We start from the raw sequence: 13,501 nt of genomic DNA on the forward strand, positions 1-13,501 counted from the left end.
CACGAGATGATCTGCAATAAATCAATATTTATTAATTATGAAAATTTTACTTTTTCGAAACGTAATTGAAAAAAATAATAAATAAATGTTTTTTTTAATACTTCAATATGTGGCTTTGTTTGATCGCACGGCTTTGTTGAATCATGCATGTTCAAGTACATGGATTTTGTACTTAAACTTCAATTTAATTTTGTTTTGTATTTTTTTATTTGTGATCTTTTAAAATTATGTGATTTTAGATATAATGCATTCCATGTAAATGTATGTGGAATAATAAATGATTTATAAATAAAAAAATATATAAAGGGTTTTCCAATAGTAACGCTCGATGTTTGGCAACAGCGCATGAAGTCGACAGTCACACAGGTGGTATCTTTGGTAGCCGTATTCAGTTAGTCTCCTCATTTTATTATGGAGTGTTTCACGACTGAGCAACGAGTCAAAATTGTAAAAAATCAAAACCAATGTTCTATTCGTCAAACGTTTCGTGCACTCCGTGCAGTTTATGGTGTCGACAAACGTCCTTCAGAATCCACAATTCGCTGTTTAATAAACAAATTCGAAGCAACTGGGTCTGTGGCAAATCTGAAAGTGCCTGTACGTCAGCGAAACGCAAGATCCGTTGAAAATATTGCTGCAGTCCGGGAAAGTGTGCGTGAGAATCCGCAACAGTCCATTCCGCGTCGGGCTCAAGAACTTGGCCTGTCTTCGACGACAACTTGGCGAATCCTGCATAAGGACTTAGGGCTTCACCCTTATAAAGTGCAATTAACCCAACAACTAAAGCCCAACGATCATGCGCAGCGGCGTGCATTCGCTGATTGGGCGCTAGAGCAGTTGGAGGTCGATCCTGATTTTGGGCGAAAAATAATGTTTAGTGACGAGGCTCATTTCTGGTTAAGTGGCTTTGTTAACAAGCAAACTTGCCAAATTTGGAGCGATGAAACCCACGGGAGATTCATGAGGTCCCACTACATTCCGAAAAAGTTACATTAGGCGCGTTATTGCTGAAATTGAGCCACTTTTATGCGATAACGTCATCACCAATTGGGTATCCAGGATTAACCAAACCAGACAAAGCCGCGGCGGACATTTATCTGATATAATTTTTAAAACATAATGTTAACATATATACTTCATAATAAAAATAAATCACTATCACTCTCACAATTTGTTTTATTGCGTTACAAAAATCGAGCGTTACTATTGGAAAGCCCTGTATATTAAACTTATATATTTAATTTTTTTATTCCAGGGTGCACACTAGTCCTTTTAAGTAAAATAAGGGTGCATGACCAAAAATGTTTGGAGACCACCTATCTAGACAACACTGCAGTTATAGTTCAGACACAGCATGGGTTTGTTAAGGGGAAGTTTTGTCTGACCAATATGATTGGATACTATGATGTAGTTACAAAGGAACTGGATACAAAATATAAGTTTGATATCATATACTTGGATTTCAGGAAAGCTTTTAATACTGTTGCACATGGAAAACTGCTCTACAAATTGGAACAGTATGGCATTAAGGGCAAGCTGCTGCTACAGATAAAGGGATGGTTGGGTGGGAGAAGACAGAGTAGTAATCCATGGACACTGCTTTTTGTGGAATAATATTATTAGTGGTGTCCCCCAGGTTTCGGTGTTGGGCCCATTGTTGTTTCATATATTTATCAATGATATTGATGAAAGTATATCTGGCTTAATGTACAAGTTTGCAGACAATATGAAGGTTGGCCAGGTTGTTAATGACAGTATGCTACTGCAACAGGATCTAGAAAAGTTAGTCAGATGGATTGAGAGGTGGCAACTGAAGTTTAATATTGACAAATGCAAAGTACTGCATATGGGTAGCAGTAACCCCAGAGTAACATACCAACTGTATGGTAGTGGAGAATGAGAAAGACCCGGTAGTAATTGTGCAGTCAGATATGAAGTGTTCTGAGCAGTGCAAACAGGCTGCCAGAGCAGCTGATGTGGCATTGTCAATGATATACAGCAATTTTGCTAGCAGGGATAAGGTGATTATCCATTTGTATAAGACAATGGTCAGTCCATAACTTCAATACTGCATACATGTCTGGAGGCCTCATTTTGGGAAAGATGCAGAGCTGCTGAAACGAGTACAGAGAAGGGCAACAAGATTGGTGAGAGGAACAAAGGGTTGCTCTTACCAAGGAAGGCTTAAGTTCTGCAAACTGCAGCATCTGGAGACTAGGCACCTGCAAAGTAATCTGACTGAGGTGTATAAGGCCTTGAATGATTTGAGCAAGTTCAATGCTGATGGAATTCTTCCTCTTGCTCAGACTATGCACTTGAGGAGGTATAAACTGAAACTGAGGAAAGCCAGTTGTAGAACAGATGCATAGAAATTTGCCTTTAGCCAGTGAGTGGTTAAAACAAAACTAAAACTTTTTACTAAAACAAAACAAAATTACTAAAACTAGTAATTTTGTTAAAAAGATTACTAAAACAAAATTCCATCTGTTGTTGTGGAAAGTTGATAGCTTAAATAAATTCAAGGAAGAACTGGACTAGCTTTTGGAGCAAATGGATGGGTGAAATGGGTTTTTTTTTTCCCTTCTGGCTGATGCTGTATAAGCTTGCTTTCTTGTATCGTATGCTTCTGCTGATGCTAGTGCTAATATTCCTTTATAAAAAATAAATAAAATAACAAGGAGAAAAGAAACAAAGAAAATAATGCACAGAATATTTTTAAAAATGTTTCTTTATAATTTTTTAGGAAAAAAGAAAGGCTTGAAATCCCCCTTCTTTTGTATCATAGACATCAAACACTTTTCTCTGCTTTTGGCAGCCATAAGGATTTCTGTGACTACTATATATCTACAATTGTCTTGATATTGATGCAAATAAAAACAACTTAAGAGAAGAATCAAATGTTTTATTAAGAATGCAGTGTATCTGAATAACAAACTTTTGGAAATTGTCAAGTGCAAATTTATCCAGCAAACTTGAGATAAACAAGCAGTTCACAAAATTTCTGTTTCCTGAATGACACACATACCTGTACTGTATCATCAACTGACTGTACTCTTGAAAATAGATAACACAGATGAATGTGGAAATTCCAAATAATACAATATATGCCTGTTTTACATACCAATTTATCAAACAGCTATACACTAATTAGAAAGTAATTTAAAAGGCAGAGTAACAAATACAACTATAATAAACACCTGGGAAAAGCTCACTGCAAGCTATCTGTTCAGCATTTTTTTTTTTTTTTTTTTAATTCCCAAGGCAACACAAACAAATGGCCCAAAGAGACTACTCTCCTTCACTTTAGAATGCAGCAAAGATTTAACTAATACAAAAATTAATATCAATAAAATTTTCAAAGAAATTATATGCACAGAATAGCAACTCTAATTTGTATTGCTGATAGAGTTTGAAGTTCAAAAATAAGAACTAAACCCTACCCCCACTTGTTAACAATTTAGTAAAGCCCATCTTCTCTGTCAACAAAAATTAATAAAGACCAACAAGAGATGAGAACAGTTGTACATCGTGAACAACACATAGGTTTCTAGATGACTAACTGATCACAGAAAAATTTTACCCTAAGTCTTTTTACATATAGCAAAGGTACAGCTGGATTTATATGCAATTTTTCAATAAATTGTGGACTTCGTTTTGCAGCTAGCAGCCTTTTCATTGTGAGTACGACAGCATGTTTACACATGGCAGCTGAAAGTGCTGGTCACTAGAGCAGCAAAGCAACGGGCACAAAGTGGCAGGAGTGTTGTGACTCGGGGGAGAACTGAGGGGGGCGATTCTCCAACGCGTCACAGCCTAAAAAAATGTGCAACTTGTGAAATGTTTGCCGAACTCTCTGGAACGGAACATGATATTGCCATGGGGGATGTCTTTGTGTGTGCGCGATGTAAGGAGTGTAAGGAAATCAGGCGACAACTCAGCGTTGTTATGGGCCTATATGAGAGTTTGAAGGACAGGGTGGATGCCCTCGAAGGAAATAAATTGAGGGGCCCATCAGGCTCTCAGCTGCCCACATCAACGCCAGAGCTTGCACTTGGTCATCACGCAACACAGCGGCAACCCCCAAGGCAGAATGCGCTGGTCCCACAGGAACTATTAGTTGTTGGTGACTCTATTGTCAGGGAAACGGGGAACATGCTATGTAAAAAGGATAGGTGGAACAGGACCAGGGTATGTCTGCCAGGGGCAAAGGTTGATGACGTTGTAGAGCGGATATCATCTTTCAAGGGCACAAAAGGTGATATAGTTGTACACGTTGGCACTAATGATATTAAGAGTAGGAGACCGGCAGAATTACTCAACAAGTACAGGTCACTGTTGAACAAAAGCCGAGAATTAGGGTTGAATTTGAAAGTGTCTGCAATTCTGCCCAGACACGATAGGAGGGAGTATATGATGAGAGCCTTGTCGATCAATTCGGCCCTGGAAAGATTGTGCAAGGCTCAAGGGGTAGAATTTTTTTCAGCCTGGACTATACTTGTTAACAGGAGAGATTGCTTCTACAGGGATGGGATACACTTAAATAGAAAGGGTGCAAGAATATTTGCTGATGCTATCGAGGCAGTGTTAGGTGGGTCGGAAAACTGCTAGCTTGGGGGGATACAAAGACTAATAGTTTAACAGTAACCGCAGGCAGAGGTGAAGGTGATTCTTGCACAACTTCTATTAGAATAAGAAGCGACCTGGAGCGAGGGGTGTTGGGGGTTTCAGGGATGGATGGCAGTCATCCTGGAATAGTTGGGTATATGGGATGTGTTAGGGTAACAAGGAATAGGCATAGGATAATGTATGCTTGCATGTATACCAATGCTAGAAGTATAGTAAATAAATTTGATGAATTTGAAGTGTTGGTCAAGACATCAAAGGCGGATATTGTTGGGATAGCAGAGACGTGGTGTCACAAAGATATAAGGAATGCAGAACTGGAATTTGGGGAGTACAATGTGTACAGAAAGGATAGACAGGACAGAAAGGGAGGAGGTGTTATGCTGTTAATTAAGAAAAACATAAAATCAAAAGAAGTGCATCCAGTTGATATAGATGGACAGTGCACTGTTGAGTCAGTTTGGTGTGACATAAGCACTGCAAAAGCAAAAATAAGAGTAGGAGTGTGTTATAGGCCTAATGACTCGAATGAGTACAATGAACAATTGTACAGAGAAATAGAGTGGGCCAGTAAATCAGAATGTCTTATAATGGGGGATTTTAACTTCCCAGATATTGACTGGAACTTGTGGGTTGGTCACTCACACACTAGTCAGACTTTTGTGGATTTATTGGATGATTGTTTTCTGCAGCAGCATGTTCGAGAGGCAACCAGAGAAAGTAATACTCTTGATCTGGTTATCAGCAGTGATCATTTGTGTATTAAGAATTTGCAGATAAAGGAACCACTAGGTGGCAGTGATCACAGTGTGCTGAAGTGGGATTTACTCAAAGAAGTAACTACCGTCAGGGGTAAAGGAAAGGGTTTTTGCTTCCGTAAAGGGGAGTACAGTGGTCTCAGACAGTTTTTAAATTCTGTACAGTGGGATCGACTGACGATGTTACAAACAGTAAATTCTAAGTGGGAAGCATTCAAGGAATTAATCGTGGAAGCTACTAGACTTTTCATACCGATGAAGAAATACTGTTCAAGGTTTAGGCCTAAATGGTTATCAAATGAACTAATGAGACTCGTGACAGAGAAGAAAAATGCATGGGATGCATATAAATTATCAGGCGACGCAGAAGCCTGTAGCAGATATAAGCTAGTCTGTAATCAGGTCACAAAGGAGATTCGGCAGGCAAAGGCGGATTACGAGAAATCTTTGGCAAAAGATGCTAAGAAAAACAGCAAGGATTTCTTTACTTATATAAACTCTAAAAGGAAGGGGCTGAATATGATTGGTCCACTTGACATCGATGGTTCGACTGTTGATGATCCTGCTCAGATAGCAAACAAACTGAATGAGTATTTTGCATCTACATTCACACGTGAGGAATCATTACAGTTTGAAAATGGAAGAAGGTTATCAAATTGTAGCAGTGTGCTTAATGATTTTGTAATAACTGAGAGCAAAGTGGAGGAGAAATTGTTGAAGTTAAACATAAGAAAGGCACCTGGGGCGGATGGGATCTATCCAGTTATATTAAAGGAGGCGGCAAAGCAACTAAGCAAACCCTTAGCCATAATTATGAGAGCATCCTTGGATTCAGGGGAGGTTCCCACGGACTGGAGATGTGCAAATGTATCCCCAATTCACAAAGGAGGTTCGAAGGGTGACACGAATAATTACAGACCAGTTAGTTTAACTTCTGTTCCGGGTAAAATAATGGAGTCACTGGTTAAAGATGCATTGCAGGATCATCTAGACAAGACTGCAGCAATAATTCAGACACAGCATGGGTTTGTTAAGGGAAAGTCTTGTCTGACAAATTTGATTGGTTATTATGATGTGGTCACAAAGGAACTGGATGCAAAAAATAATTTTGATATCATATACTTGGATTTCAGGAAAGCTTTTGACACTGTTGCGCATGGAAGACTACTGTACAAATTGGAGCAGAATGGTATTAAGGGTAAGTTGCTACAATGGATAAAAGGATGGTTAAGTGGGAGAAGACAGAGGGTGGTAATCAATGGGTGCTGCTCTTCGTGGACTAATGTTATTAGTGGAGTCGCACAGGGTTCGGTGTTGGGTCCACTGTTGTTTTGTATATTTATCAATGATATTGATGAAGGTATATCAGGCTTAATGTCGAAGTTTGCAGATGACACGAAGGTTGGCAGGGTTGTTAATGACAGTAATGGCAGTGTGCTACTGCAACTGGATCTAGATAATTTGGGCAGATGGGCTAAGAAGTGGCAACTGAAGTTTAACCTTGACAAATGCAAAGTACTGCATATGGGTAGAAGTAACCCCAGAGAAACGTACCAACTGTGTGGTACTACACTTAAGGTGGTAGAAAATGAAAAAGACCTGGGAGTAATTGTGCAGTCAGATATGAAGTTTTCTGAGCAATGTAGACAGGCTGCTAGGGCAGGTCATGGAGTTTTGTCAATGATATATAGGAATTTTGCTAGCAGGGAAAAGGAGGTGATTGTCCCTCTGTATAAGGCAATGGTCAGGCCACGCCTTGAGTACTGCGTACAGGTCTGGAGGCCTCATTTTAGGAAGGATGTAGATTTGCTTGAGCGTGTACAGAGAAGAGCAACACGATTGGTGAGGGAAATGAAGGGATCCTCTTACCAAGAGAGGCTTAAGTTCTGCAAATTGCAGTGGCTGGAGACTAGGCACCTGCGCGGTGATCTGATTGAGGTCTATAAGGCCTTGAATGGGTTGAGCACGCTGAATTCTGATGGGATCCTCCCACTTGTTCAGAATACGAATCTATGGGGACATAAGTTCAAATTAAGAAAGGATAGATGTAGAATAGATGTGCGGAAATTTGCCTTTAGCCAGCGGGTGGTTAATTGCTGGAACAAACTTCCATCTGTTGTTGTGGAAGTTGATAGATTAAATAAATTTAAGGAGGAACTGGACAGGCATTTGGAGGGAATGGTGTGATTTTTTTTTTTTTGGCTGATGCTGCATAAGCTCCTACACTTGCTTTCTTGCATCAAGTGCCACTACTACTACTACTACTACTACTACTAAATCATAGATATGAAGCTACTAATGGAGTTTTCAAGTGTTAACTTAAGTATTGTGCATTAATACCAAATTCAGAGAACAAGTTTTGCATCAAACAGAAATGCCACAGTTTTGCAAAAAAAAAAAACTTAAATGGATGGATTTTGAAAGTTCTACCTACACATAAAAATACACCCATACACATCAAAAATGGAAGAAAAGACTTGTTTAACAGATGGAGACTCTTCAGCTGGTTTAGTTTAGAAGAATATAAAGGATGAAAAGTTTCTGGTGAGCTCTCCTGCTACTAAAAAACACAATATAAAAAAATGACTTCCTAAAAAGATTACACGTGATTAAAACTGAAGTTAAAAAAATTTATGGCAACTTTAAAACTGTTTGAAAAAATTAAAATATCTTCAAAAATTGTACACCCACTGTTCAAGCAACTTCAGTTCCTTCCAAAAAGGCTTTTATAAATCCTTGAAAATAATAAGCAAACAAAGAAATCATTTCTGTTCCATTTAGGTATATATATAAATATATATATATATTTTTTTTTTTGAGAAGTAATATTTAATTTTGTAAATCGATGATTTTATGAAAAACAAAGTTAGAAATTTTAGAAAAACTGTGAATGCTGGAACATTTTTTCTCCCATATTTGAAATCAGCAGGTAAAAAGCAAATTAGATACACCAAGGAATGTAAGAGAAACAAAAATGTTGTGAACTAGTGTTATTATATATATATATACACATATATATATAATATTATATACATATATTATACACATATATAATATTATATTTGACATGCAAATGATAAGTGAAAAATTTGTGATTAAAAGCTCATTTTGAATTTGACTGAACAAATTATTCAAAACAATCCCTTAAAAAACTGTGCCAATATTAATGATTATTCTGAATGTCTTTAATGAAAAAATGAAAGTTTAGAATGTCCTTTGAGAGAGAATACTCTACTAAATACTAATTATTACCTTAGCAAGAGCCTAATTGTCGCTAACTGAGAAGTTGATGAATAAATCTGCCAATTACTAATCATTTAAATTATATAAGTATAATTGAGCAAATCGAGCAATTAGCCATAACTGAAAGAATTAACCACTTGATTATGCCCATCACTAATATTTATGTACATACGCATAACAGTTGTGGCACCTCCGTAGCCAAGTGGGAAGGAGCAGCAGTGCGTAGCACACGCTTCTTGATTAGACCAGGGTTCGAGCCCGTGACCACCAAATACGGAGGATGTGGAAAGGTCAGGGAATGACCACCGCATATCCCCGGAGCAATACGGCCTTAGTTGCTAATGCTCCTAAAAACCAAATAACAAACAAACAATAACAGTTGTACTTCTATTTACAGTAAAAAATAGTTGTGGTCACAGTTTGCCAATTCATATTATAAGATGCTCATAATATTGTGTGCAGCATATACCTTTATAGTATATTATATCAGTATAAATGTGTGCGTTGAGAGGATGATTTGCACGTTGTGAGCTTAAAAATTCAGAATAATTCAGGTGGGAAAAGGTAGGGTGGATTAAACTTCCTCTTTTTGAGATCAGCTAACTATAGACGTGATTAGAGAAGCCATTAATAATTCCACCAGTCTCCAAAGGAATTTCAACCTGGACATCTCTAAACAAGTACCAATATAGTAAGGGAGGACAATAACTGATTACATAATACATAAGACAGTTCACAAATCAGCCTTCAATGTAAACTATCATTAATTATTCATAAAAAAAAAAACAATGATTTTAGTATTAGCCATAAGGTGCAAGGAACCCCTGGGCTTTTGCTGCGTCTGAAAAAAAATATATATAATAATAATAAACTATCTATTTGACTCCTTCTTTGTGTAGGTCTATTCGGCTGAGCGTTGAATTTTCTCAAGTTGTCAGCACCACCCATGGAGGCAACTTATTCTAATAGCTAACAACTTGTCAACTAAAAGAAAACTTGCTGCAATCCAGCCTAAACCTCTCCCCTAACTCATAATTGAATTTATGGTCCCCAGTTCTGGAATCATTTATAAAAGTTAAAATTTCACCCTTATTAATTTACTTTCACTTCTCAGAGGCCGTACACACCTCAATCAAATCTCCTCTAAAGGATCTAGTTTTCAAATTCTACACCTCACATATTCAAAGTCTTTTCTCATGTGGAGGGCTTTTGCTGATCTCACCAGGCATATTGCCTTTTTTAGACCCTTTAAGGAGCTCGATGTCTTTTTAGATTTTGCCTCCAAACATGGACACTGTATTCCAAGCGTAGTCTTACAATTTGCTTGTAAAGATAGGGCAATCACAATACCTCTATACAGAGGTATTGTGATTGCCCTATCTTTACAAGCAAATTTTCGATAAATCATCAATAGGCCACTATGGGCCTCCCTTGCTATTAGTCTATGCTGCTTGAAGAACTTCATAGCCAACTGTATCATAACTCTTTCTTCCTCTACTGTTTTTAGTTCAACCCCATGAAGTGTGTTAAGTAATTTTGGAGTTGCTATTCAGTAGCATTAAAATTTAGCTGCCACTTTTCTAACCATCTCTGAAATACGTTTAAGTCATTCTGAAGAAGCTGTGCTTGGTGCTGATCATTAACTACTCTACCAATCTTGATATCATCTGCAAATTTGGGCATCACGCCATATCATTTAAGAAAATCAAAAACAAGAGTGGTCTATACTAATAATATACTGCCTCCACTGACTTCACAGTTTATTAAAACAGACTAATTACACAGATGTTAAAATGGTAAAATACATACAATTAAAACTGAAAATATGTACAATTAAGAATATAAAACAGTAGACTACGATTAAGATGTGCAATAAAATATACCTTAAAAACTGAAAATATACACAATTATACAATATACACAATAAAACTTGCTTCTTTACCAAAGGATAGTTGTTTTGCTCATCTCTATTCCCACATCTGTCAAAACCAGATGGTTCTACTGCCACCTCAGCCAAAGAAAAAGCTGACCTGCTAGCATCCTATTTTACTTCTAACTCATGTATTGATGATGGTAAACCACTTCCTACAATTCCCATCACATTCCATTCAATGCCTCCTTTAGTTTTCCATCAAAAGAATGTCAGAAGGATTTTGAAAAATCTTAATGCTAAGGATGCTCCAGGTCCTGATGGTATTTGAACAAATGGTATTTGTCCATTTGTTCTCAAAACCTGTTGTTTGTTTGTTATTTGGTTTTTAGGAGCATTAGCAACTAAGGCCATATTGCTCTGGGATATGCGGTGGTCATTCCCTGACCTTTCCGCATCCTCTGTATTTGGTGGGCACGGGCTCGAACCCCGGTCTAATCAAGAAGCATGTGCTACGCACTGCTGCTCCTGCCCACCTGGCTACGGAGGCAACTCAAAATCTGTTCTGTGTAGCCTTATTCCAAAGGTGCTTTTCCTTCTGCTTAGAAATTTGTTCATATCCAACCAGTTCCTAAAAAGGGTGACAAATCTCTCCCATCCAATTATTGTCCCATTGCAATTACTTCTACTCTTTCTAAAGTAATGGAGAAATCAATTAACTGCCAACTCTTAAACTATCTAGAAACCTTCCATCTGGTCAACATTCACCACTATGGATTCCATCAGTGTTGATACACTGGTGATATTCTGGTTTATGCTACCCACCTATGGACAAATCCAATGGAAAAGTTTGGCGAAACTGAAGCAGTTGCTCTTGACATTTCAAAGGCTTTTGATCATGTTTGGCATAAAGAACTTCTAATTAAGCTTCCATGGTTTACCAAACGTTTTTTGTAATTGGATATCCAGTTTTCTCTCTGACAGCTCACTGCAGGTTATGGTGGATGGCTCTCAGTCTTCTAACTTCTCCACTAATGCTGGTCTTCCCCAAGGTTCAGTTCTTTCTCCTACTCTTCTCCTCTTGTATATTAATGACCTTCTTCCATTCATCAGAAATCCTATTCATAGATTTGCTGATGACAGCACATTGCATTCCCCCTTCCAGTTTGTGAAACATTGCCCTGCAAAAACAGCTTCAACTTCTCAAATATCTATTACCAATCTACTACTCTACGTAATCCTTCAGTGGGGTAAAGATAACTTAGTTGATTTCAATCCTTCTGAACATATGTTTTATACTATCATTAATCACAACCCTTTACCTCCTACTTTGCAGCAATCATGCAATCCATCTAAGGATTTTCCCTGTGATTCTAACACAGGGAAAATCCTTTTAACTGAAAAAAAAAAAAAAAATGTTTTGAACCAATTACCATTGTGGTGACTAAGTGAATTAGTATTCACTTTTAAAAGAAAGCCAAACAATTCTGAGAAAAATTTAAAAAGAAGGCTCCCAAAGTCTCTGTAGCAGATAACTATTCTTATAGGATTGAATTTTAATATGAATGTGAGAAAAAAAAAGAGATAAATATACACATACATACCACCATATCTGTAATAATTTTGCTCAAGGGAAAAGAAAAATATATCTCATATAGGTCTTACCATTTTTTTATGCTGCACTTCAGTCTTAAAATATGAATCATGCTCTTCTCGTATATGTAAGTGAAGTAGATGCTCGGATGGGAATAACCGTTTACAGACAGAACATGCATGTCGGTGAACACTATTGTAGTGATTTTCAAATGTCAGAAGAGAGTGGAATTTGGCTTTACAATTATTTTCATGGCAAAGAAATTCAGGAAAACTGGAACAGAAAACTACAGTTAGCAATCAATAAATGATGAAATTAATAAATTTCTGAATTTTTTAAATATAACAATAATCAAATGAGATAATGAAAGAAAGTTTGCAATTACTCTCAGGATTTTCTAACAAAATATACTCAATAATATGAAAAAATTTGTATGATTAATGCAAGTGAACTGACATAAAATATATAAGATAATCCCTTGGTATACTACAGAATGCTAAGAGATTATTCTATCTTCTTGCAATTTATTCATGTTTACTCATAAATATACTTCATGAAGTAAACAATGAAAAAAAAAAACCATCTGAATAAGGAGATAAAGAGTTAGAAAAAAAGTTGAAGAAACTTGATAACATTAATCTGGGAGAAGCAGGAATCTAAGTCAAGGATATTAAAAATATCTTGGCTACTAATCAAGGTCAACAAGTGATGACCTTGCTGTTTAAACAAACACAAAATCCATTCAGCAGTGCATGTGTGCGTGTGTGTGTGTGAGAGAGAGAGAGAGAGAGAGAGAGAGAAAAAGATTATATACTTTGAAGACAAAATACATTATCATTTTATAAATATGACTTTCAGAAAAAAGTTAAATTTCTCAGATAAAGTGCTCACTCAGACAAGAACATTAAAGTTCCTATCTATGCTCCTCATCTTACCTGCTTTATTACAATTTAAATATTACGACTAATTGGCATGTGCCAATTCTTAAAGACTACTTGCCAAATGTTTACTGGTGAGGCATTATGGATTTTAAAATTTTACATGTATTATGTGTTTCATTCTGGAGAACTTTACCATAATAATGCTGATGAGAAAAAAAACTCATTGTGTGTGAGATTATAATCTATACCTAAATACTATATACAGCCAACTGTATATAGTGTTTAGGTATAATTTTAGGTTGCTCATTTTGTAGGGGGAAATGTTTTTTCCCTACAAAATGAGCAACCCATTAGGGACTACAATCAGTTTAACACTGTGATATTTGTCATCAAGCTAGATCTCAGCTGGCCTCAAATCACCTTTCCTGAGAAAGGTGATTTGTGATGGGTCAGGAAAGATCCATGCTCTAAAAAAAAAAAAAAAAAATCAGATTCTTTATTCATTTATCATTAGCAGAGGGCAAGTTTATGC

The 13,501-nt window shown here is 36.9% G+C and overlaps 1 protein-coding gene across 1 annotated transcript in view; it reads right to left on the reverse strand.

Moving 5' to 3' along the window:
• l(2)k10201 (zinc finger protein 511 lethal (2) k10201) overlaps positions 1–13,501 on the reverse strand; it is a 53,920-nt gene that overhangs the window by 30,155 nt on the left and 10,264 nt on the right. Inside the window, exon 3 of the mRNA XM_090387632.1 lies at positions 12,160–12,361. Coding sequence (XP_090243758.1) covers positions 12,160–12,361 — 202 coding nt within the window. The remainder of the gene's footprint in view (positions 1–12,159; positions 12,362–13,501) is intronic.

Source organism: Mastigoproctus giganteus, chromosome 13 (assembly GCF_048544385.1).
Source record: "Mastigoproctus giganteus isolate SK-2022 chromosome 13, ASM4854438v1, whole genome shotgun sequence".
Classification (NCBI taxonomy): Eukaryota; Metazoa; Arthropoda; class Arachnida; order Uropygi; family Thelyphonidae; genus Mastigoproctus; species Mastigoproctus giganteus.